The sequence below is a fragment of the Aquarana catesbeiana genome, linkage group LG01, assembly GCF_042186555.1.
Source record: "Aquarana catesbeiana isolate 2022-GZ linkage group LG01, ASM4218655v1, whole genome shotgun sequence".
NCBI lineage: Eukaryota > Metazoa > Chordata > Amphibia > Anura > Ranidae > Aquarana > Aquarana catesbeiana.
In genome coordinates, this window is record NC_133324.1 from 222,895,906 (window position 1) to 222,922,124 (window position 26,219).

General features: G+C 40.4%; 1 protein-coding gene across 3 annotated transcripts in view; it reads left to right on the forward strand.

Annotated features, from left to right (window-relative positions):
• The window catches only part of P2RX6 (purinergic receptor P2X 6), a 76,732-nt gene that overhangs the window by 26,622 nt on the left and 23,891 nt on the right, over positions 1-26,219 (forward strand). For 2 of the 3 annotated variants that reach the window (XM_073625330.1, XM_073625338.1), the window contains exon 6: positions 22,911-22,991. The exons of the other annotated variant lie outside the window; for it this stretch is intronic. In XM_073625330.1, the coding sequence (XP_073481431.1) occupies positions 22,911-22,991 (81 nt within the window). The remainder of the gene's footprint in view (positions 1-22,910; positions 22,992-26,219) is intronic. 3 annotated transcript variants of the gene reach the window in all.

A 26,219-nucleotide genomic window follows, 5' to 3' on the forward strand; every position in this document is an offset into this window, starting at 1 on the left:
CTGAAAATTCACAAGTTGGCAAATGAGGAAAACCAGAACCATTACATAACATCTCATGAATTCAAAGACAAGGTATCATTTTGGTCTTTGCTTGCAGGTAACCCAGTATTTGCTGATCACTGGGGCCTCTATAAGTAAATATCTGTTAAATAAAATCATGATATCTATTTGGTGGCTAATTATAAATATAACAGCAAAGTACAACCCACAACCTCTATGTACATAGCCAAGTTAGTGGTACAAATAAATGATTTCATTTCAAGAAAGTCAGATGATGCAGTTTATAATGTCATTGGCAAGGGAAAAAAGCTAAGTGAACGCACTGACCAAAACAACTTTGTTAAAAATATCTAATCCAAAATCCCCCTAAGGCTTAACGTACACGGGACGCTTTGCAACCTCTCCTAAACTATTGAACTTGACAGATAGTAACCGACGTTTAAAAACGTCCATTTCGCCACATTTACATGGCGCGTTTGCATTTAGAAGCCTTTTTTTTTTTTTTTTCTTGTCAAGAATTTCTACAAGCTTCTACAGGTGTTTGACATTTCAAATGCCTCTGAACGTTCGTCCTGAACGCATTTTTTTGCTTTCCAAAAAATGCTTCTAAACTCAACTGCCTAGAAACGAATATAAATGGCCCTGTGTACATGTACTGATAGGATAACACAGAGGAGAGTTCAGGGGCTGCTGAAAAAATGCCTAACTGTTCCTAAACATCTGTTTACCAGCAGCAGTGTACATGAGGCCTTAGATTTATGTACAAGTTCAATGACTGGGAAAGTCATCTGAATGTCACCTGTGATTTGTTACAACATAAGGTCTTACATTAAGAGAACCAGAGGGCAGTGGAACGTACAAGTAGAACGCCTCTTTCAAACGGAGCAGATCCGTCCAAGTGAATCCCCTGCTTTTCCATCCAATTGTAATCCGATCCATCCAATTTCCATTCAACTGTAATCCGATCTGATCTACTGGACAGATGGCGAATGTATCCCCATTCATCTGCTTTTAGCAGATTTTATTGGATCGGACGCGGACGGGTATCAGCGGACACATGTCCGCTGATATCCGCCACCCCATAGAGAATAATAGGCGGTCCAATCGGGTCCGTCTGAAAAACGGACAGGCGGACCCGATCGGTCCACTGGTGTACAAGCGGCTGAATGCCTTCATGCTGGTCAGCTTAGAATAACAGTAACAAATGGTTACAGTACATTAGGCTTTGCAAACAATTGTGTTTGGGCTGGCAGAGCAGGGATGAGGAGGACTACAAGCAGGTATTTTACTAGGGTAGCAGGGAAACAGTCAAAGCAATCAGCAGTCTTTAACCACTTCAGCCCCGGAAGATTTGGCTGCTCAATGACCAGGCCAATTTTTGCGATACCTCACTGCGTTGATTTAACTGACAATTGCGCGGTCGTGCGATGTTGCACCCAAACAAAACTGACATCCTTTTTTTCCCCACAAATAGAGCTTTCTTTTGGTGGTATTTGATCACCTCTGAAGTTTCTATTTTTTGTGCTATAAACAAAAGAAGAGCGACGATTTTGAAAGAAACACAATATCTTTTACTTTTTGCTATAATAAAAATCCCCAATTTTTAAAAAAAACAATTTTTTTCCTCAGTTTAGGCCGATATGTATTCTTCTACATATTTTTGGTAAAAAAATTGCAATAAGCGTATATTGATTGGTTTGTGCAAAATAGGGAATAGATTTATGGCATTTTTATTATTATTATTTGTTTTACTAGTAATGGCTGTGATCTGCGATTTTTATTGGGACTGCGATATTGCGGCGGACAAATTGGACACTTTTGACACATTTTTGGGACCATTGACAATTATACAGCGATCAGTGCTATAAAAATGCACTGATTACTGTATAAATGTCACTGGCAGGGAAGGGGTTAACACTAGGGGGCGATCAAGGGGTTAACTGTGTTCCCTAGGTGTGTTCTAACTGGGGGGGGATTGGACTCACTAGGGGAGGAGAGAGATCGGTGTACAAACTTAGTATGAACACACCATATTTCCTCTACCCTCTCCCCTGAGAGAATGGGGATTTGTGTGTTTACACACACAGATCCCGGTTCTCGCTCTGTCACAAACGATCGCAAGTGCCTGGCGGTCATCGCGCCCGCTGGGCACTCGCATCAACTCTGTGGCACACACTGCAGGCGCGCACGTCCCTTTTACAGCGTCTTAAAGGGCCGACGTACAGCTACGACGGCTCGCCCAGCGGGGCTATTCTGCTGCAGTATAACTGCGGCGGCCGGACGGGAACCGGTTAACTTAATCTTTATTCCTGATGATAACCTCAGATACTATTGTTTTAAAGTGGTTGTAAATCTTTAAAATTAAAAATGAACAAAGCATATCCTTCTATAATGTGCACTTGCCTCAATCCACAGCAATGTGTGTGATTTATGTCTCCTCTCTCTTCCCTCTGCTATTTGTGTGAGTCACTTTTGACAGGTTATCCGAAATCACAGAATCTCAGAAGATGGCCCCGCCCCCCTACCAGCACACAGAAGGTGATTGATGGCCTCAGCTGTGCATGTTTCGCTATGCGACTATGTAGAGGGGGTGTGCTTTCCCTCCACTCCAGTCTTAGATTACACCCAGCCCTGTGCTGTTGAAGTAGAATAATTACATATCGAACCAGGCAGGACCTCAGTGATGCAGGTTTATTAACAGCTGGGAACATACAGGTTTATGTTCAAAGTATTACAAGATGCAGGTCTAATTTATACAGTTTCTTACAATGCAAGCATATTAGGAACAACATGATTGGTTGCTAAGATCTACGTCAATGTAACTAACTATAAATCTGACACTTGTCATACAACCAGACACACGTATTCATTCCCAGAATTCCTACATGTTTATTAAAATTATTTATAACTGTTTTTGTCTATGGCTTTACCCTTTAAAATACTTGTATAGAGACAATATGGCACCCAGTCATGTTAAATCAAACCCTCCTTGTCCTGATAAGACTTTACCAAGGCAAAGATATCAGATTTACGACTTTGGGAGAACTTGCAATAACCCCACCTTATGTGTTATACGTCTAATGGGCCGTACACATGGTAGGATTTTCCAACAACAAATGTTGGATGTGAGCTTGTTGTCGGAAAGTCCGACCGTCTGTATGTTCCATAGAACATTTGTTGTCCGGATTTCCGCCAACAAATGTTTGAGAGCAGGTTCTCAATTTTTTCTGACAACAAGACTTGTTGTCAGAAATTCCGAGTGTGTGTACACAATTCCAATGCACAAAAGTCCACGCATGCTCGGAATCAAGCGGAAGAGCCACACTGGCTATTGAACTTCATTCTTCTCAGCTCATCGTACGTGTTGTACGTCACCACGTTCTTGATGTTTGGAATTTCCAACAACATTTGTGTGACCGTGTGTATGCAAGAAAAGTTTGAGCCAACATCCTTCGGAAAAAAATCCACGGTTTTGTTGTCAGAAAATCCTATCGTGTGTACACGGCATTGTTTTTCACTATATAATCCTATGTGTATATATTCATATACTGATTTCACAAAAAAGTACTGTATCATTTACATTTTATATATATATATATATATATATATATATATATATATATATATACATACATACATACACATACATACACAAAGCTAACTACTTTATTCAATATTGTCTAATTATCAATACATACATACACATCAGTGTTTTTATTCAATGTTATCTTATCAGGCTGTAGTTCAACTGCTGTCAAAGTATTTCTCTTCATCTAATTAGTGAATTTAAAAACTACGAAGTATCCTAATACACTTTCACCCAGAAACTTAAAAAAATATCAAAAAGGAGCAGAGAGGTCATCTAAAGTTGAACATTTAAAAATTAAGACTTTCTATATTTATGGAATAACATAGTATACATTAATAAAGATTAATAACTATTGCTTTACTATTGAATAATAATATTGATAACACCACTACTATATAATAATAATAATATGAATATTAATTATATTATCAATAAAACATATGCAAATAAATATGAATAACATAAAATATATTGGTTAATATGAAATTCTACTACACTGTACGGTATGTGACATAACCCCTCCCCCTGCATTCTAGAGTTGAGAAATAGCCTTTGTTCTGTGTGTTGTAGGCAGCTGTAGAGGAGAAAGGCTGCAGATAAACAGGTACAACCTTTTTAAGATAATTTGTTTCATCTCTGGCTCAGAGCCATTAGATTAGCATCTCAGCCAACAAACCAACATTGTGAAAGCTGAATTTACGAGAATTACAAAAATTTGTTAAGTCTAGGGGGTAGAGGAAAAAGATGTAATACTTACCTTATTTCTTGCTGCCAGCGCCCTTCACTTCTCCAGGATGTAGGTAGGCACTATTAATCCTGCATGATATGTGATGATGCCAGCATGAATCTGCTGGCTGGAGCACCTTAGAGAGGAGGCTACGGAGGGACTGGTCACACAGGGTGGAAGAAGGCTGCCATATCAAGGTTTAAGGTAGACAGCTTGTTCCTCAATTCCTAAAGTTAACATGCATTTAATCCTTGCAGTGCAGGAAGGCCCCACTGTAAGGGAATTTTTGTTTTTTGATGCCCAGAGCTGAAATTAAACGCTGAGGCTAGCAATGACAGCCTACATAATGACATAATTACAGGTGTACTTTAAGCCCTGTAACATGCATGCTTATTCGTCTACTCATACTTCTCACATGTACATTTTAATATATATATATATATATATATATATATATATATATATATAAAATATATATATATATACGCATACACACACACACACACACAATAAAATTAGCAAAAAGATCTGATTGGAATGTGCTTGCCTGACTCTGGATACATAAATTTAGAAGCAGTTTCAGTTTGTATGAAGTTACGTTTTAAACAATGGCCTCCTTTACACAAAGTGTGACTAAAGGCAAGGGCACTCTGTAAAGTAAAAGCTGCTTATGCTTATTCAACCCACACATTCCTTAAAGGCTTAAAGGCTATAATTTTAGAGATTAGATAATCAAAGAGAATTGTATTGCATATAAACTGGGATCTCTTTCCATAGGAAAGGAATGAGCAAAGGTATCTCACTGCTATATAGTTCCTGTTGCCTATTGCATTATGCCATTATAGATTATCCAAATTCAGAACTAGTTTTGATATACCTGTGTTTCTACAAGTCTGGCTCTATGTTGTGGGGGATACCTCAAAATATACATTATATTGATATCATGGTTCAGATATATCATCTGAAATGGCCCTACAAGCCATCAGCTAATATTGATCAATTCACAAAGATTTCTTGAAAACAACCACTAGAATTCGACCTGTTCTTTGGTTGTATGTGCAGTGTGACCTGTGTAATGCTTCAAGTTTTGCTAGGCATCCTCCTATACTATATTTAGGATTTATCAGGATTATCTTTGTACCTATAAGGTATGGTAATTTATGTATATGTGCACTTAGTAAATACGTACATTGTAAAGTCAGAATTTATAATCTTCATACTTGTAAAGTAAAGTAAAGTAAAGTAGTAAATCAGTATTCACACTATTTTTCAGATCTCTGTTGATCAATCTACAATAGTATTTTAATGTGACCTAATATGCCTAAAACGCCGCTCCAAACTTCATAAAAGTCACCTAGTGATTTCAACCCTGCTAGATGCTAACTTCCCAAGGGGCCGTCCTACCTAGTCACACACTCGGGAAGAAGAGAAATGGAAGCGCACACCCGAAAGCTGGCCGGTTCACAGAATGTCAGAAAGGCTTCAGCTCTGCCTCTTCCCAAGCCATGTTTTATGCATCATCAGCTCATTAAATATGTAATCAAGCTCAGTTGGGACCACGACACGACATGGAGATTCAAATAATATTTATAAAATATATAAATATAAATCCCAAAGAGCGAAGGAGTGTGTGTGTGTGTGTGGGGGGGGGTTGAGGGAGGAAAAAGGAAAAAAGAGGGGGAAAGGTAGGGGGTGGACAAGGAAGGGGGAAAGGGAAACAGAGAATTGCAGGTTGTTTTTCATAATGATGGGTGACATCCCATTCATGTGTAGCACTGACCCCCAAAGGAGCTGCTGGAATTCATTTGGGCCTGTACTCTGCTTTATTTCCCCTTTGAATACCTCGGTCCCCCTTGCACAGCTGTGGTGTAATAGTGTGCAGTCAAGACAAAACCTTAAAGACAAGTTCACAGTACACAATGTGATATACCTGTTTGTCTTTACCTTGGCCTCCACTTGCGGGATGATGCAGAGGAAAACAACACTCACACAGTTGTACTTGAATAAGAACCTTGTTTACTGTAATTGCTTTAAAGGGTAAACACTACAATGGTTGTACTGTCAGACCAACATAGTCTGACAGTCAACTGAACTTTATCTTACAAATATATTACACAGATATAAAGAGTCTGAAATAATTTGTGAGTAATGTATTAAAGTAAATAGGATAACCGTCAGAGTGAATTGTTCTCACTATGAGCACTATCCTATTCTATAACTATACCAAATCAGAGATTAACTTGATAAAGTATAGTGCAGTATTAGAGAGCTCCCATATTTAGTATCACATTACCCTTAATATGGTAAAGGAACACAAGGCCTTGTATTTTACTAAACAGTCCTTTTTTTCTTCTGTCTTCTGCTAGCAAAAATAAAGAAAGTTTGTAATCCAAGGGTTAATGACTCCTGATCAAAGTAGGCTGAAAGATAGAAGCAAAGTTCTGGTGCCACAGCACTATAACTATCTTTGGTGTCAGTGACTCAGTACTAAATCTCTCAATGAGGTACAGGCCCAAAGCCTAATATTAACTCAATCTAATCCTCTTGGCTCCGCTTGTGGGACTATGAGTCCCAGCAAGTCTGTCTTGTACAGACGGATGTGTAAAAGTGCATCAAAAAGCTTTTTGGGCAACAGCCCTCTGACCCAACCAGGACAGTGTTGTCAGAAGACTCCGTTCTGATGTACTGAGTTCTGTCTCCGGCCGGCCGACACTGCTGCGCTGCTCCGCTCCACACAACGGGACGCTCCGACACTCTCAGATGGCTCTGACAAGCTTCTCTGGCTCCTTCCCATCCGTCGTCAGCCCAGCTCACAGGTGTGTCGCAGTATCGCTGCTCGGATCGCTCTTCCGTGGAGGTAGGCCGCGCTGCGCTGGAGACCTCACACAGATCCTCCCAGGCTGGCCATGCGTGTCCAAGAGACCTAAGATGGCCGCGCCAAGCCCTTTTATAGTCTTCCTACAATGCAGTTAAGTTCTCCCAATGTTCATGGGAGTTAATGGGCATCATGGGTAGGTCAAGTTAATGTCCAAATGTAAACAAACAAAACACTTCCATGTCAACTTCTTAAATGATAGAAAATAAAGATGCAGTCCTTTCATATTTTGGCCACTAGATGGCGCCAGATGCTAAGATATAACACACATTAAATTACACCAAAAATGTGTCCCGCTACACATGTTTTCACGTGATAACGGTTGCCGTGGTATCAAGCTCTGACTAGTTTCGTCATTGAGACTTTTTCAAAGAGCGTGACCTAACAGATGGTGAAAGGTGCACTCAGATCTACTATATACGTTTAAGAGACTCCAGATTAAGCCCTAGCCTTTGTGTCTTTGCTGGAATTTTCCTGCCTGCATTTGTTTTGCCTGCATTTTACAAAGACTTTTTGATTTATCGGTCACCATTTAGGACTGAGAATAGCGCCGCTTTGATGGGTTAATGGTTGATATATAATGATTATTTACTCATCCACATTTATATATTTTTTTGTATTAAGTGGCTGCTGAGAGATATCTCATTTAGAATCAGGTGACACCAGGTCAAATCACTGCGGTTTATATTTTCCATCTTCTTATACCTAATATCTGAGACACGAGGATTGTAGTAGGGCATATTGTCTCCTTTTTGTCTGTTTATGGATACTAATAAAGTGTTGATTTTAATTGATCCTGTTAGTTTGGATAGATTTGTCACTTTTTGTTTCATTTTTGGTTTTTAATCAGTTTTTTATGTTTTCGGGCTCAGCTGGTTGTCATCTTTGGGATTTTTTGACATACTGTATATATTTTTTTACATATACATTTTTTATATATATTCTTTGAATCTCTGTGTCATTATAATTTTTATTGTTTGCATTTGTTGGCTGAAGAAATGCCTTACATGGAGCAGCAATGGTTTGGTTTTCCTTTTTTGTGTCAGCTATGCTCGATTACACATTTAATGGGCTGATAATGTGTAAAATTATGACATTTCCACACCCACCTCTGCTACCTAGGAGGAGGCAGATCTAAAGTCTTTCTGACATTTTGGGAACTTGGTGGTTTTTCTGGTGTGCACTTCCATTGATGGTGTGGTGTCCAATTCCAAAGATGGTGTGCACATTTAGTTTAAAATTTAAAGGGGAATTCCACTTAAAAATAATAAAGCTTATGAAATTGCTGCACTAGTGGAGGGCAGGAGGCGGAGCCTAGCAGAGCAGACATGCATTGTTAGAGCTCCACACCGCTGAGGAGAGAAGAGAAGGACAAAGCGGAGCCTGCAGGCTCAAAAGGTATCCATTTGAACATTTTTGCCCCAGGGAACAAACTGTGAAAGTTTGAGCAGGAAATATGGTACTGGGAGGAAGCCGTGGCAGAAATAAAAATCACCTCACAAAGAGCTCACAGGCACTCACTGCAGCTGAAGCAGCTCCAGTCACCTCACAAGATACAGCATCAGGGCGCTCTCACAGACAGAAAATGTCACAGCAAGACTCTCCATTTGAGTCAGATACAGAACAAATCCTCTCACAAACTTCTCCACAAGTCTCCTCAGTATCCCCAGTAATATTATTACAATTTGAAAAGATGCTTCATAAGGCTTTAAAACAAACCTCAGACCAAATAACAAAAAGCCTAACCAAAGAAATAAGAGAGCTGGGAAACCGCACCGCAGCCTTAGAAATAAAAATGGATGAAATTGAAATTACAACCCAAGAAAATATAACAGAATTGGAACAATTAAAAAAAGAGAATTTAATACTTCAAACTAAGCTCGAAGATTACGAAAATAGAGCCAGACGTTCAAACTTGCGCATAAGGGGAATACCTGAAACTGTGACAGACCTGCAATCTACTATTACTGCTCTATTACAAGAACTAAAGCCAGATATCCCTATTGAACGTTTAGAACTGGACAGAGTACACAGAGCCCTCACAGCCAAAAAGAAAGATGGACCCCCACGTGATATAATCACAAAATTTCATTATTACAGAACGAAAGAACAAATACTAATTGCTGCAAGAGAAAAAAATGAACTTAATTTTCAAGGACACAATTATCAAATTTTTGCTGACCTATCCCAACTTACTATTACTAAAAGACGATCCATGAAACCCCAACTAATGGAACTGCAACGCCACAACATTATGTATCAATGGGGCTTCCCCTTTTCAGTCAGATTTAACTACCAAGGTACAATTTACAGAAGCAGATCAGCAGATGAACTACAACAAACCCTTTTAAAATTAAATCTGACAGAACCCACAAGCAGCAACACTCCCACACCCAGAAGAATGGCGTCATCTTCACCTTCAGGCAGCACCCAGAAAATTTCAGAACAAAATGGGAATCATCATTCTCACAAAAGAGGCCGTTATGCCACATCATCCATGGACCAAGAAGATTCAATGGACTGACATCCTAATTCCTGATATCTCTTCATTTATTATACTAAGAGATGGTTCTCTATAAAAAAACTATATTTATAACTGAATGTAACTGCATTCTGATAGTCACACACTGTGTGGGATCATGTTACATTCCAGTTATATTTCTTATTACTTCTGATTCATATAGCCTTAGAATATATAAGTGAAATAAGGAAATTCTTGTTCAGTTATATATTATTAGGTAATAACAATAGATTTATTACTTTTTAGGACAAATATGTTCAATAATCCAGAAGTAATGGAAGCTTTTTCTTTCTTTTCTTAAAACAAATATATTATTACCTAACTAGTTCCTAGAATTATGTTTTTGTTTATTCTAATCTGAAGCAATACAACCTCAATTTTATGAGTTAACATATCTAAACAGTTACATATGAATAAAATATGTAATTGTTTACTCTAAAAGGGTTAAAATCCCAAAATAATTCAAACTATCTTCATCAATACCAAAGTTATTAACAGTACCTTTCTAACTGAATTATTTAGCCTAGGGCAAGACTAACCATATACAACCACCCTGGAATAAATAATTTCAACAAAAACTATATTCTGCACTCCAATTAATGAAACATCATTTTGATGTCTTTTGACATAGCACTTCTCTCCTGTAAGCGGAAGATCCGTGTACCCCCATTAGCCCTCCTCATTCTCCCAACCATATTATGTGAGAGTGTGACGAAGGCACTTATTCCCCTGAGAGAGATATTTATTCTCTTTCACGGGTAAATTGTGATTACTTGCAAAAAATAATTTATACAATGTATCATCTAATCTCATATGTTTTTTGTTTACTCTTTACTCCAGAATTCACTGGTTTCTTTTCTATCTATTCATCTCTTCAGTCCACACAGGTTGATCTGCGCAGTCAGCTCTGCATAACAAAAAGTAAGTCAAAACTATTTGATCTATTGCCATGGCACCACTGAATATACTTTCCCTGAATGTTCAGGGAATAAATGTCCCTCAAAAAAGGACCAAAGCCTTCCGTACTTTCCATAACAAGAAGGCTCACATAGTATGCCTCCAAGAAACACACTTCACCAAAGATTCTACTCCAAAATATATTTCTCCTTTTTATCAACAAATTTACACGGCTTCTGCCTGTACCAAGCAAAGGGGAACTCTAATTGCATTTCACCGATCCACACCATTCACCTTATCATCAGAAATTAAAGATCCAGAAGGTAGATACCTGATACTCATGGGTTATATAATGGATACAGCAATCACAGTGATTTCCTACTACGCTCCTAACAAACAACCTACACCATTCCTCTCACATATATTACAAGTGATTAATACACACAAAATAGGAACAGTGATAATGTGTGGGGATTCGAACCAGGTCCTCCTCCCATTTCTAGATAAATCACCTTTTACACCATCCAAAATAACCTCTAGATTACCTTTTTCTCAACTTCTTTCCAAATACAATCTGGTAGATTCATGGAGAGAAAGTAACCCAATGAAAAAGAAATTCACTTATTTCTCGCACCCTCATCAAACCTTCACCAGAATAGATCATATTTTTCTAACAATAGGAATGATACCAGAAATTATTGCATCAGATATAATTCCGATTCCGTGGTCTGACCATAATGCAGTATACACTACTATAGCCTCAGCCATACCAAAAGCGCATGACCCAACGTGGTACTTACCGGACATAATGCTCAAACACCCACTACATCAGATGGCCATTGAACAAGCTTTAAAGGAATACATATCAATTAATAATACAACAGACATCTCCCCAATAACACTGTGGGAAGCTCATAAGCCTGTCTTGCGTGGTACAATACAAAGACAAATGGCACTATTTAAACGGGAACGCAAAAATCTAGCAAAAAAACTAGAACTCAATTTTAATGCAGCCTACATATCATTTCAAGATAATCCATCTCAGAGTACAAAATCTGATCTGGAAAAATCTAGATTGGAATACGATCTATTTCTCACTGAGTCAGTTGATAAATCCCTCAAACGCTCCAAACACAATTTCTACATGAATACAAACAAACCAGGTACATATTTGGCTCGGGCATTAAATTCAACTAACAAATCTTTCAAACCAATACGTTTGAAATTATCAAAAAATGTTTACACTTGTAATCCAGTTAAAATAGTCCATAAATTTCACTCACATCTCGCAACTTTATACAAGACAAACAATGAATTTAATCCTACAGAAGCTGAATCCTTCTTCTCAAAAATAACCTTACCTGAGTTATCTCAGAATCAAAAAAGCAGTTTGGATAAGCCTATAACTATAGATGAAGTTGCTAACGCCATAAAAGACCTAAAACTTAACAAAAGACCAGGCCCAGACGGCTACTCGGCTTTATACTATAAAACATTCTCAGAAATACTCTCTCCCATTCTCACTGAAACTTTTAACAAACTTCTAGATGGACATTCTTTTCGGCAAGAAACACTAATGGCAATTGTTTGTATGATCCCAAAACCCCTTTCTGATGATACTTCCTGTGTGAATTATCGGCCTATCTCTCTGTTAAACCTCGATATTAAATTATTAGCAAAAATAATAGCAAAACGCCTCAATAGCATTATAGGAAAATTAATACATAGAGATCAAGTAGGCTTCATGCCAAATAGACAGGCAGGCGATAATATACGCAGGGCAGTGTTATTGGCACATATTGCTAAAAAACGGAAAATCCCTTTATGTTTTCTATCTCTCGATATTAAGAGGGCATTTGACACAGTATCCTGGCAATATATGCAATATTCATTACAAAAATGGGGTTTTGGACCCCACTTTTTAACATGGATCAAAGCATTATATAATAAACCCAAAGCCTATATAAAATATGCTGGATACAAATCTGAAGCCTTTAATATCGAAAGAGGTACCCGACAGGGTTGCCCACTATCTCCCTTATTATTTGCCCTTATACTCGAACCCATGGCCCAATACATCAGAACAAACCAAACTATAACTGGCATTGAAGTAGGAGGTATTACACACAAATTATGTATATTTGCAGACGATATATTACTTTTTCTATCATCACCACAGGTCTCTGGTCCTAACTTAATACCAGCTCTTGATGGATTTGCAGCCCTATCCGGCCTTATGATTAATCCTAAGAAATGCCTAGTGCTTAATATTTCACTCACAAACATGGAATTGATCCCGGCTAGGGCTGCACTCCCATTCACATGGGCAGAAAAATCAATCCCATATCTTGGAATTCATTTAACAGCATCTCATTCTGACTTATTCTCAACCAATTATCCTCCTGTATTAAGACAGATCACAAATCTAATAAAACAATGGTCACAACTTCCTTTATCTTGGATAGGGAAGATTAATGCAATCAAAATGACTATTCTACCCAAATTGCTTTATCTATTCAGAGTCCTCCCTATTCCAATTCCTTCCTATTTTTTGAGAATAGTACAAAAAAGAGCAACTTCGTTTATATGGGGCTCTTCTAAACCACGTATACCTATACACACACTACATCTTCCCAAAAATAAAGGAGGCCTGGGATACCCTAATTTTACTAACTACTACAGAGCAGCACATTTGGCCAGTCTGTCCAAATACCATGCAAAACAGGAAACCCCATTATGGGTATTTATAGAGGCTTCAGAAAATGACCCTCTATTAATATCAAATTTATTATGGCTTGATCCTAAAGACCGCTTTAAAATTCATAATCCCATAACTAAACACTTCTTATCTCTCTGGGATAAACTAAAAACCAAATATCAGTTACAATCTCCACACAATCCTCTCCTTTGTTTTATCAGAAATCCGGCCTTTTATCCGGCATGGATCTACCCAAATTCTTTTAAAGCTTGGACAACATCAGGCATTCAGACACTAAATGACTTCATAGCATCTAAATCATTCCTTTCATTCCCATCGCTTAGAGAAAAATATGATCTACCAAACTCTGAGATATTTAGATATCTCCAAATCAAAAATTTCTATACACCATTCCTAAAGGGGGATACACCATTATCCCAATTATCCATTTTTGAATCAATCTGTACAAAAGATCCATTTGCTAAAGGTACAATTTCATCACTTTATAATCAATTATATGGAGTAGCAAATCTTAATAGACCCTCTTACGTTCAGAGGTGGGAGGAGGACCTGGGACGAACTTTAGAAGACACGGACTGGTCTAATATATGGCTCACATCTAAGTCATCTTCACCCAACATCTTGGCACTGGAGACAAATTATAAAGTCCTAACTCGCTGGTACCTTGTACCCGCTAGAGTGGCAAAATATTCACCTAATACCTCAACTCTTTGTTTTCGAGGATGCCCAGAAATAGGCACATATTTACACATATGGTGGACGTGCCCAGTAATCCAAACCTTCTGGAAGGAAGTCTTCGTGATTGCATCTAAAATATTTAAAAAAATAATACAACCAGATCCATATTTAACTTTACTTAATCTAAAACCGGAATGGTTAACACTCTCTCAATTCAAACTTATGATCCAACTAATAACGGCTGCAAAACAAACAGTGGCCAAGGCATGGAAATCTCCTACATTGGTACTAGTAGAAACAATTCACAGAATGAATAATACAATGTCCCATGCTAAGATGGTAGCCATCGATCAAAATCAAATTCCAAAATTTGAAAAACTTTGGCATCCTTGGATAAAACAACAGTTCCTGTCAAATTTCAATGACTCTGTCCTGTTGCCATGGTAACAGATTAAATGACTTACAGAGACACCCATTCTAAGGCTTCAAAGAGAACTAAAAAGAATAATAAACTGACGAACGGGACAACCTTGTGGACCATACCTCTACCTTTCAACCCTTTTTCTTCTTTCTCTTTCCTTTTCTCCACCTTACGATTAAAGCTCATTATCAGAATTTATTTGACCTATATACACTCTACTTGTAAACAATATGTATAGTAGGTATAAATCATTTAAATACCTACAAAAGTAACTAAGGAAATTATATATATCTTTAATTTAGGTTTACGTGAACCCAATGTTTAATATTTGAAATTTCATGATATTTACCTATATAAACCCTACTGTAAAACAATGAGCTTACTTTATAGATCCTTGTAAACTTACTTTATGTATCTTTATAACATTGTATACTCAATAAACTTCTTTTGACAAGGAAAAAAAAAAAAAAGAAATTGCTGCACTAGTGATTTTATAATGTATTGCTATTATTAAAATGACCTATTTCAGTTGGAATTCACTGTCATTTTCTAAAACTGTCAAAAAAATTCAATGGCAAACTGGAGGCATTCTGTACACTGTTGTTGTTTCCTGCTTGTCTGATTTTGCTCATTAATTTTCTCAGATGTCTGCACTAAGATACCGTTAACATTTTAGGCTTCCTATATAATTGGAATTTCACTTCTGGTGGGTTACTTCCTAAAGGTTAATTACTTCTAAAGGAATGTCAACAATGCAACTTTCCTCATTAGAACAATTAAAGTGCACCAGGTGGTTATAATGAACACAGACTCTCCCATTCAGGAAGGAACTAACAGCTTTTTCTTAAGAACAGAAACACGTAGGAATCCGCTACAAAGTTTGTTAAAATAGAGTGGATTGCATTTTTCTCAACAAAAGTGGAGTAACACTTTAAAGCTGATTTAAAGTAACACCTGCTGACCCACACACAAGGACAGGGAAGCATGTACACTCATACACATCCCACTCCTATGTTACTTTTCTCACCCTCCTTCTGCTAACCGCTGGAGATACCTCCAATAATCCCGGTCCTCCAGTATCTCACCCCAACACCCGCCTCCCGCCCTCCTCCAGCATTAGCCGCATTGTTCTCAATCTTATCTCGTTCCCCCTGCTCCAAAAACCCACCCTCCCCTTCTCATGTGCCCTCTGGAATGGCCACTCTGTCTGCAATAAGCTCACTTCTGTCCATGACTTTTTTGTCTCCCACTCCCCTAACCTTCTTGCAATCATGGAAACATGGCTTCAAGAGTCAGATTCTGCCTCGCACGCAGCCTTCTCCCATGGAGGCCTCCACTGGACTCTCTCACCCAGACCCAGTGGATGGAAAGGAGGTGGAGCTGGTTTGCTTCTATCCCCACTGAGCACCTTTCAAGTCCTGTCTACCCCTCCTTCTCTATCTTTCTCTTCTTTTGAGACACATTGTATTCATCTGTTTTCTCCAATTTCTCTAAGGATTGCAGTGATCTATCTGCCTCCTGGGCCAGTGTCACGTTTCCTTGATGACTTCTCTGCCTGGGTACCCTACTTTCTCTCTTCTGCAATACCCACTATTATCCTTGGTGATTTCAACATCCCCGCCAATGTTAACAGCCCAGCTGCATCCCAACTTTACAACTTAACCTCATCCTTTGACCTTACACAATGGACACAGTCCCCCACTCACTCTGATGGTAATACCGTCAACTTTGTTTTCTCCTATTTTTGCACCCCCTACAACCTCACCAAACACACCCTTTCCTCCCTCTGACCACAACCTCATCACTTTCACAATGTGCTTGTCTCTAATCACCTGTCCCATGAAGCAGAAAACAGTTATCCGCAGAAACCTTCGCCACTTTATTCTTTCTCGTTTCTACTCTGCAACTAACCACCTCCATGACAAAATCTCACCCCTGTCTTGCCCCGACCTGGCCACCTGTATCTACAACAGTTCACTTTCATCCTCACTGGACTCACTTGCTCCTCTCACTACACAAAATGTCAGCCCCGACTATTACAACCTTGGCAGACCGACAACACCACAAAGCTTAAGAGACATAGCCGAGCACTGGAGCGAGTGTGGCGTAAAACCAACTCCTAGCATGCATTCACCCAATATAAATCTGCCTTCTTAAAATACAATTCCTCCCTTCATGCTGCCAAACAAACCTACTTTGTCACCCTCATTAATACTCTGTCCTCCAGTCCTCATTGTCTCTTCTCTACTTATTTTTGTCAAAAGGGCATGTGCCAGGATCTTGTCTTGCATACTAACGGTACACAATTGTCGTGCCACAAACACAAATGTAGTGACGTACTACGAGGAATTTCAGCTCTTGAGCGCCACTCTTTGGGCCCCTTCTGCTAATTTCATGTTTGGTGAGCATTGATTCCGAGCATGCATGTTTGTACTTTCGACTTTTGTGTGCCGGATTTGTGTACTGACCATATGAAAATCTGACGTCAAGCCGTTGTCCGCCGAAAATATACTAGCTTGTCATCCAACATTTGTTGGCCGAAAATTGGACAACAATTGTCAAAAGGTGCGTACTAACGGTAAGATTTTAGGACAACAGTCTGTCAACAGACAATCCCCTGCCAACAATCATACCGTGTGTATGAGGTTTTAGTCTACAACCATCTTAGCTCCTACCTCACTGACAACAACCTTCTTGACCCCTTACAGTCTGGCTTTCGCTTGCTACACTCCACTGAAACTGCCAATGGCCACTACTCTACACTCATACTACCTGACCTCTCTGCAGCCTTTGGTACTGTTGACCAGTGGCGGTGCATCCATAAAGGCGCTCGGGCGCCGCCCCCTCTCTCCAGCCACCGCCCCTTTGTGTAGAATGGATAAATTCATGCAATGCATGAATCTATCTATGGCCACTGTAGACACCCCCTATTCAGGCAACTGGCCCCTTTTCGGTCGCTGGGCACCTCAATTATAGCACTGGGGGGGGGGGCTTTTTGATGCACCTGATTAGAGCCATAGGCTTTAATAGGCTTCCAAAAAGGTGAACTGCGAGCACAAAGCATTTGCTCGCAGTTCACTCAGGTGGGTTAGCAAAGCAAATTAATATTTGCTTCGCTAACACTGAGCCACTTCTCAGCCAATCAGAAGGTGTGGATCTAATACCTGTCACCTGATTGACTGAAGGCACTGGCGTCCTGATTAGACGCCTAATGAAACGGAAGACCGGGAGGACAGAGAGCCATGGAGGACACAGGAGCACGCCGCCATCACCCGCTGCATGTCCCACAGCGTGTGTGTCGGTCAGATGGCAAGCAGGGGGGTCACAGAGGCTACATATGATGGGCACACAGGCTGCATATGATGGGCACACAGGCTACATATAATGGGCGCACAGGCTACATATGATGCAAACAGGCTACATATGATGGGTCACAGAGGCTGCATATGATGGGCACACAGGCTGCATATGATGGGCACACAGGCTACATATGATGGGCACACAGGCTGCATATGATGGGCACACAGGCTGCATATGATGGACACACAGGCTACATATGATGGGCACACAGGTTGCATATGATGGGCACACAGGTTGCATATGATGGGCACACAGGCTACATATGATGGGCACACAGGCTGCATATGATGGGCACACAGGCTACATATGATGGGCACACCGGCTACATATGATGGTCACACAGGCTACATATGATGGTCACACAGGCTGCATATGATGGGCACACAGGCTACATATGATGGGCACAAGCTGCCTATGATGGGCACAGGCGCTGCATATGATGGGCACAGTGGCTGCATTTGATGGGCACAGTGGCTGCATTTGATGGCACAGTGGCTGCATTTGATGGCACAGTGGCTTCATTTTATGGGGCACAGTGGCTGCATTTGATGGGCACAGTGGCTGCATTTGATGGCACAGTGGCTTCATTTGATGTTTTTTTTTCAGAATTTTTCAGTTTGTTTGCGCCCCCCCCAAAAATTTTGAGCACCAGCCGCCACTGCTGTTGACCAGCCCCTCCTCCTCAAAAAACTCCTCTCTCTTGGCCTTCAAAACTCTGCTCTCTCCTGGCTCTCCTTGCTCTCCTTTTACCTACAGTAGGTGTAATCCTAGAATCTGACCTGTCCTTTCAGCCCCAATTCCAATCACTATCCGAATCATACAGAGTTCACCTCCGAAACATCTCCAAAATACGCCCCTTTCTCAACGTTGAGACCACTAAGCAACTTATTCACTCCCTTGTTATCTCTCGCCTTGACTATTGTAGATCCCTCCTCATTGGCATACCTCTCCACAAGCTATCCCCTCTTCAGTCTATCATGAATGCCGCTGCCAGACTCATCCACCTTACCAACCGCTCAGTGTCCACCACTCCTCTCTGCTGATCCTTCCACTGGCTTCCCATTGCCCAACAAATAAAATTCAAAACACTAACAAAAACTTACAAAGCCATTCACAATTCTGCCCCGAGCTACATTACCAATCTTATCTCCAAATATTTCCCAAACCGTCCTCTTCGCTCCTCCCAAGACCTTCTGCTCTCTAGCTCCCTTGTCTCCTCCTCCCATGCTCGTCTCCAGGACTTCTCCAGAGCCTCTCCCATCCTCTGGAACTCACTACCCAAATCTGTCCTGTTATCTCCTACACTGTCCACTTTTAGGCGAGCCCTGAAAACTCATCTCTTTAGGGAGGCCTATCCTGCCTCCAGCTAACAACCAAATCTTCTACTCCCCTTATCAGTTCATCCCTCATAGTCCCTACCTTTTGTTTCACCAGCCTTTCCCTCTTAGATTGTAAGCTGGCAGGAGCAGGGCTCCTTTAACCCTCTTGTTTTGAATTGTACTGTTGGTGTATTGTCTCCCTACATTGTAAAGCACTGCGCAAACTGTTGGCGCTATATAAATCCTGTATAATAATAATAATAATGTTTATTGTCACTTTAAATTGTTCGTTTGGACCAAGCTGATGCAAACAAACTATTTCCTTCACTAAGTGCTACACTGGCTCCAAGCACTGTATGTAGCTTCAGCTACATACAGTATACAGTGCTGATTGGCTGAGTAAGAGGGGCAGGCTGATAACATCACACTCTCCGACTCAGCCAATCAGAAGAAGCTTTGTACTCATTCACAGAATATAAAGCTGCCTATGAATGGCTGAGCACTGCCATTGTTCAGGGTGTGAGACAGAAGTCACACAGCCAGAAACCCAGCATTGTGCACTGTATGTAGCTGAAGCAACATGCAGTACATATAGTGCTTAGAGCCAGTTACTGAAGGTAATAGTTTGTTTGGACCAGCTTGGTCCAAACAAACTATTTAAAGCGACAGAAAACATGGAAATCAGCTTTAAGTTGAACATCTTTCCTAATCCTAATAAAAAAACTGTCCACATTTTTCTAGAAACAGTTTTTTACATAGCATTACATAGTTTTTATATAGTGGGTGAGGTTGAAAAAAGACACAAGTCCATCAAGTCCAACCTATGTGTATGATTATATGTCAGTATTACATTGAATATTCCTGTATGTTGCGGTCGTTCAGGTGCTTATCTAATAGTTTTTTGAAACTATCGATGCTCCCTTCTGAGACCACTGCCTGTGGAAGGGAATTCCACATCCTTGCCGCTCTTACAGTAAAGAACCCTCTACGTAGTTTAAGCTTACACCTCTTTTCTTCTAATTTTAATGAGTGGCCACGTGTCTTGTTAAACTCCCTTCTGCAAAAATTTTAATTTTTTCTCTATTGTGGGGTCACCAGTACGGTATTTATAAATTGAAATCATATCCTCTCTCAAGCGTCTCTTCTCCAGAGAGAATAAGTTCAGTGCTCACAACCTTTCCTCATAACTAATATCCTCCAGACCCTTTATTAGCTCAGTTGCCCTTCTTTGTACTCGCTCCATTTCCAGTACATCCTTCCTGAGGACTGGTGCCCAGAACTGGACAGCATACTCTAGGTGCGGCCAGACCAGAGTCTTGTAGAGTGGGAGAATTATCGTTTTATCTTTGGAGTTGATCCCCCTTTTAATGCATGCCAATATTCTGTTTGCTTTGTTAGCAGTAGCTTGGCATTGCTGAGCCTATCATCTACTAGGACCGCCAGGTCCTTTTCCATCCTAGATTCCTCCAGAAGTTCTCCCCCCCAGTGTATAAATTGCATTCATATTTTTGCCACCCAAATGCATTATTTTACATTTTTCTACATTAAACCTCATTTTCCATGTAGTTGCCCACCCCATTAATTTGTTCAGATCTTTTTGCAAGGTTTCCACATCCTGCAGAGAAGTTATTGCCCTGCTTAGCTTAGTATCGTCTGCAAATACAGAGATTGAACTGTTTACCTCATCCTCCAGGTCGTTTATGAACAAAATAAATAGGACTGGTCCCAGCACAGGACCCTGGGGGACCCCACTACCCACCTCTGACCATTCCAAGTACTCCCCATTTATCACCACCCTCCGAACCCGCCCTTGTAGCCAGTTTTCAATCCATGTACTCACCCTATGGTCCATGCCAACGGACCTTATTTTGTGCAGTAAACGTTTATGGGGAACTGTTCCAAATGCTTTTGCAAAATCCAGATACACTATGTCTACAGGCCTTCCTTTATCTAGATGACAACTCACCTCCTCATAGATGGTTAATAGATTGGTTTGGTAAGAACAATTCTTCATGAATCCATGCTGATTACTGCTAATGATACCATTCTCGTTACTAAAATCTTGTATATAGTCCCTTATCACCCCCTCCAAGAGCTTGCACACTATTGATGTTAGGCTAACTGGTCTGTAATTCACAGGGATGTATTTTGGGCTATTTTTAAATATTGGTGCTACATTGGCTTTTCTCCAATCACCTGGTACCATTCCAGTAAGTAGACTGTCAGTAAAAATTAGGAACAATAGTCTGGCAATTACTTGACTGAGTTACCGAAGTACTCTCGGTTTAACCACTTGCCCTCCAGAAGGTCACCCCCCTTCATAACCAGGACATTTTTTGGGATACGGCACGTTATTTTAACTGACAATCATGCAGTTGTGCGATGCTGTACCCAAATAAAATGTATGTATTTTTTCCCCACAAATAAAACTTTCTTTTTGTGGTATTTGATCACCTCTGGGGTTTTTATTTTTTGTGCTATAAATAAAAAAAGGCCGACAATTTTGAAAAAAAAACCCCAATATTTCTTACTTTCTGCTATAAAATATATCCAATAAAAAATGGAAAAAAATCTAATTTCTTCATCAATTTAGGTCAATATGTATTCTACTACATATTTTAGGTAAAAAAAAATTTTAGATAAGCGTATATTGATTGCTTTGCACAAAAGTTATAGCATCTACAGACTATGGGATATAGTTATGGAATTCTTTTTTTTTTTTTTTTTTTTTTTTTACTAGTAATGGTGGCGATCAGCAACTTAGAATGGGACAGCAACATTGCGGCAGACAAATCAGACACTAAGTGACACTTTTTGGGGACCAGTGACTAATACAGTGATCAGTGCTAAAAATATGCACTGTTACTGTACTAATGACACTGGCTAGGAAGGGGTTAACATCAGGGGTGATCAAAGGGTTAAATGTGTGTCTAGGGAGTGCTTGCTAACTGTGGGGGAAGTGCTTTAACTATGGTAAGGCAGAGATCCATGTTCCAGCTTTGTAGGAACACAGGATCACAGCCTTCCTTTCTCACAGAACGGCGGTCTGCCTTGTTTACATTGGGAGACAGGCGGAACGACGGTCTGCCTAACGATCGGTGGGTCCCGGTGGACATTGCGTCCATCGGACGCGCTGATTAGCTCTCGCTGTGTCTAATCAGAGCGGGAGTGGGTCGCCAGCGGCGCGCGTCCCTGGACCCGGAAGTGCAGGATCACATACAGGTACTTTGCTGCAGTATATTTACTGTATACAGTCAGCAAGTGGTTAAAGCCAACAATGATGATTTTTTATTGCTTTTATTGTACTGTCTATTTTCCACATGTTGCAAATTGAAAAGATGTTTATCTTCCCTTGTCCTTACCTCCCCTCCATCATTCTCCCCTTTCCCTTTTCCCTTCCTCCCCCTCCTTCCCCCTCCAACCCCCCCACTTTTTTTTTTAAACCCCTTGCCATTTTTAGTACAACCTGACGGTAGTTGGGACAGTTTTATTCGTTTATCCACCTAAAACAAAAAGCTTAGGGGAGGTGCATGCTGTCATTTGAAAGATCATACGATTGATATGACATGCTACAGGATGTGGACCCCTGCTTACATATAGAGTATAAGTAGAGCATACTCAGAATGTAAGTATGTCTGTTACTTTTCATGTGGTACCTGATATGATACATGTGAATTTCTCAGCTGTTGATTGCAAGCTACCTGGTACACGCTGTATAACTTGGTATGTACAGCCCTTATATATAAAGAATTAAAAAAGAAGATGTTTATCTGAACTTTTTTAATATTTCTTTCTTTTATCTAGGAAAATACCTTTAAATGAAGCAGAAAACTTTACACTGTTCATTAAAAATTCAGTTTATTTTAGAAAATTTCGATTTTCAGGGTAAGTGATTAGTGAAAATATTTTAGATATATAGGTCTAGTCTTGAAAATGCCCACCTTGTCACATTTGTAATCTTTTCACATTGCAATAAACTATGATGTTCACCATACTTGTTAACAGTACCCTATCCAATCCAAAGTAAGCTCTAAACAAGATTCATACAACCCCTGCTCATCAGGTGTTGGTTTTATGACATACTGCAGTCAGGGAGGAGAGATAGTGCTATTGCTGTGTGTTTCCTTCTCAGGCTGCCTGTGTGTTCATGTAGAGTTGTAGTACAGGGCAGGAAACATAAAATGGGAAGTGTGTCAACATGGTCAGGGGCCAACTTACAAGGTAAACTTAGAGGGGTAAATTTATTGAAAAAATGATAATATATGGTTACATAGTTAGTCTGGTTGAAAAAAGACACAAGTCTATCTACTTCAACCAATAAAAGGGAAAAAAATAACATATACACAATCCTATACCCAAAGTTGATCCAGAAAAAGGCAAAAAACCCAGCAAAGCAAGATCCAATTAGCTCCAGCAGGGGAAAAACTCCTTACTGATCCCTCGAGGGACAATCAGATATTCCCTGGATCAACTTTACCTATAAATGTTGGTATCCAGTTATATTATATATTTAGGAAAGAATACAGACCTTTTTGTAATCTACTGAGCTGGACAGAACCAGCTCTTGAGGGAGTCTTTTCCACCTTTTCACAGCTCTTACTGTGAAGAAACCTTTCCAAATTTGGAGATTAAATCTCCTTTTCTCCAGATGTAAAGAGTGCCCTCTTGTATTCTGGGATGACCCTAAAGTCATGGTCTGTTACCTGTCACCTGATTGGCTGAAACGACAGGCGCTGTGATTGGATGCCTATCAGGTGTCCAATCATAGGAGAGGACAGGAGAAGACATCGAGGACATGGAGAAGCATGGAGGACACTGCTTGCCGCCATCACCCGTTGCCCCACCGAGACAGGGTAAGTACTGGGCAGACAGCGAGCGAGCGAGGGGGCACAGTGGCAGCATTCGATGGGCACAGTGGGAGCATTTGATGGCACAGTGGCAGCATTTGATGGCACAGTGAAAGCATTTGATGGCACAGTGGCAGCAGTTGATGGGCACAGTGGAAGCATTTGATGGCACAGTGGCAGCATTTGATGGGCACAGTGGCAGCATTTGATGGGCACAGTGGGAGCATTTGATGGGCACAGTGGCAGCATTTGATGGCACAGTGGCAGCGTTTGATGGGTACAGTGGCTGAGTTTGATGGGCACAGTGGCGGCAATTGATGGGCACAGTGGCTGCGTTTGATGGGCACAGTGGCGGCAATTGATGGGCACAGTGGCAGAGTTTGATGGACACAGTGGCGGCAATTGATGGGCACAGTGGTGGCATTTGATGGGCACAGTGGCAGCATTTGATGGGCACAGTGGGAGCATTTGATGGGCACAGTGGCAGCATTTGATGGCACAGTGGCAGCATTTGATGGGCACAGTGGCTGAGTTTGATGGGTACAGTGGTGGCAATTGATGGGCACAGTGGCGGCATTTGATGGGCACAGTGGCTGCATTTGATGGGCACAGTGGCGGTAATTGATGGGCACAGTGGCTGCTTTTGATGGGCACAGTGGCGGTAATTGATGGGCACAGTGGCTGCTTTTTATGGCACAGTGAGGCTGCAATTGATGGGGGTTTTTTTCAGAATTTTTCAGTTTGTTTGCGCCCCCCAAAAATTTTGAGCACCAGCCACCACTGCTGTAAGGACCTTATTCCACTGCATAGCTTGGTGTCACCTGCAAAGACTGAAATGGTACCAAACCCTATATAATTTATAAATATAATATAAAGTATGGGTCCCAACACTGAACCTTGGGGTACACCACTAACAACCTTAGACCATTCAGAGTGTGAATCATTAACCACTACTCTCTGAATACGGACCTTTAGCCGGTTTTCTATCCATTTACAAACTGATTTTTCCAAGCCTGTAGACTTTACTTCACACATCCATGTGTGGGGAACTGTGTCAAACACTTTTGCAATCCAATCCAAGTATACTACTTCCACAGCCATCCTTCTGATCAAGATTTTACTTACCTCCTCATAAAAAGAAATCAGATTTGTCTGACAACTTCTGTCTTTCATAAATCCATGCTGTCTGTTGCTAAAAATATTATTTTCAGTAAGAACTCATCTATGTGGTCTTTAACCCCCCTTCCTGATCAGAGCACTTTATGCGATACGGCACTGCGTTGCTTTAACTGACAATTGTGCGGTCGTGCGACGTTGCACCCAAACAAAATTGATGTCCTTTTTTTCCCACAAATAAAGCTTTCTTTTTCTGGTATTGATCACCTCTGCGTTTTTTATTTTTTGCGCTATAAACAAAAAAAGAGCGACAATTTTGAAAAAAAAAGCTATATTTTTTACTTTTTGCTATAATTAATATCCCCAAAAAATATATAAAAAAATGTTTTTCTCAGTTTAGGTTGATTTGTATTCTACTACATTTTTCTGGTAAAAAAAAAATCGCAATAAGCGTATATTGATTGGTTTGCGCAAAAATTATAGCATCTACAAAATAGGGGATTGATTTATAGCATTTTTATTATTATTTTTTTTTATTAGTAATGGCGGCGATCTGCATTTTTTATCATGACTGCAACATTATGGCGGACACATCGTACACTTTAGACACCATTTTGGGACCATTGTCATTTATACAGCGATCAGTGCTATAAAAATGCACTGATTACTGTGTAAATGACAATGGCAGGGAAGGGGGTTAAACACTAGGGGGCGATCAAGGGGTTAAGTGTGTCCTAGGGAGGTGTTCTAACTGTGGGGGGGGCTTCCACTGACATGACAGTGATCACTGCTCCCGATCACAGGGAGCAGTAGATCCCTGTCATGTCACTAGGCAGAACGTGGAAATGCCTTGTGTACATAGGCATCTCCCCGTTCTACCTCTCCATACCACAATCGCGGGCCACCGGTGAACATTGAGTTCCCAGGGCCCGCGGGCCCGCTCCCGCAGCGGGCTTGCGCCCGATAGACGGCAAACTTAAAGGGACATACAGGTACGCCCATTTGCCTGCCTGTGCCATTTTGCCGACGTACATCTTTGTGCGGCAGTTGGCAAGTGGTTAATTAAACTCTCCAGTATCTTCCCAACTATAAAGGTTAAACTAACAGGTCTATAGTTACTTGGTAAAGACTGTAATAGTGAGAGTCCCTG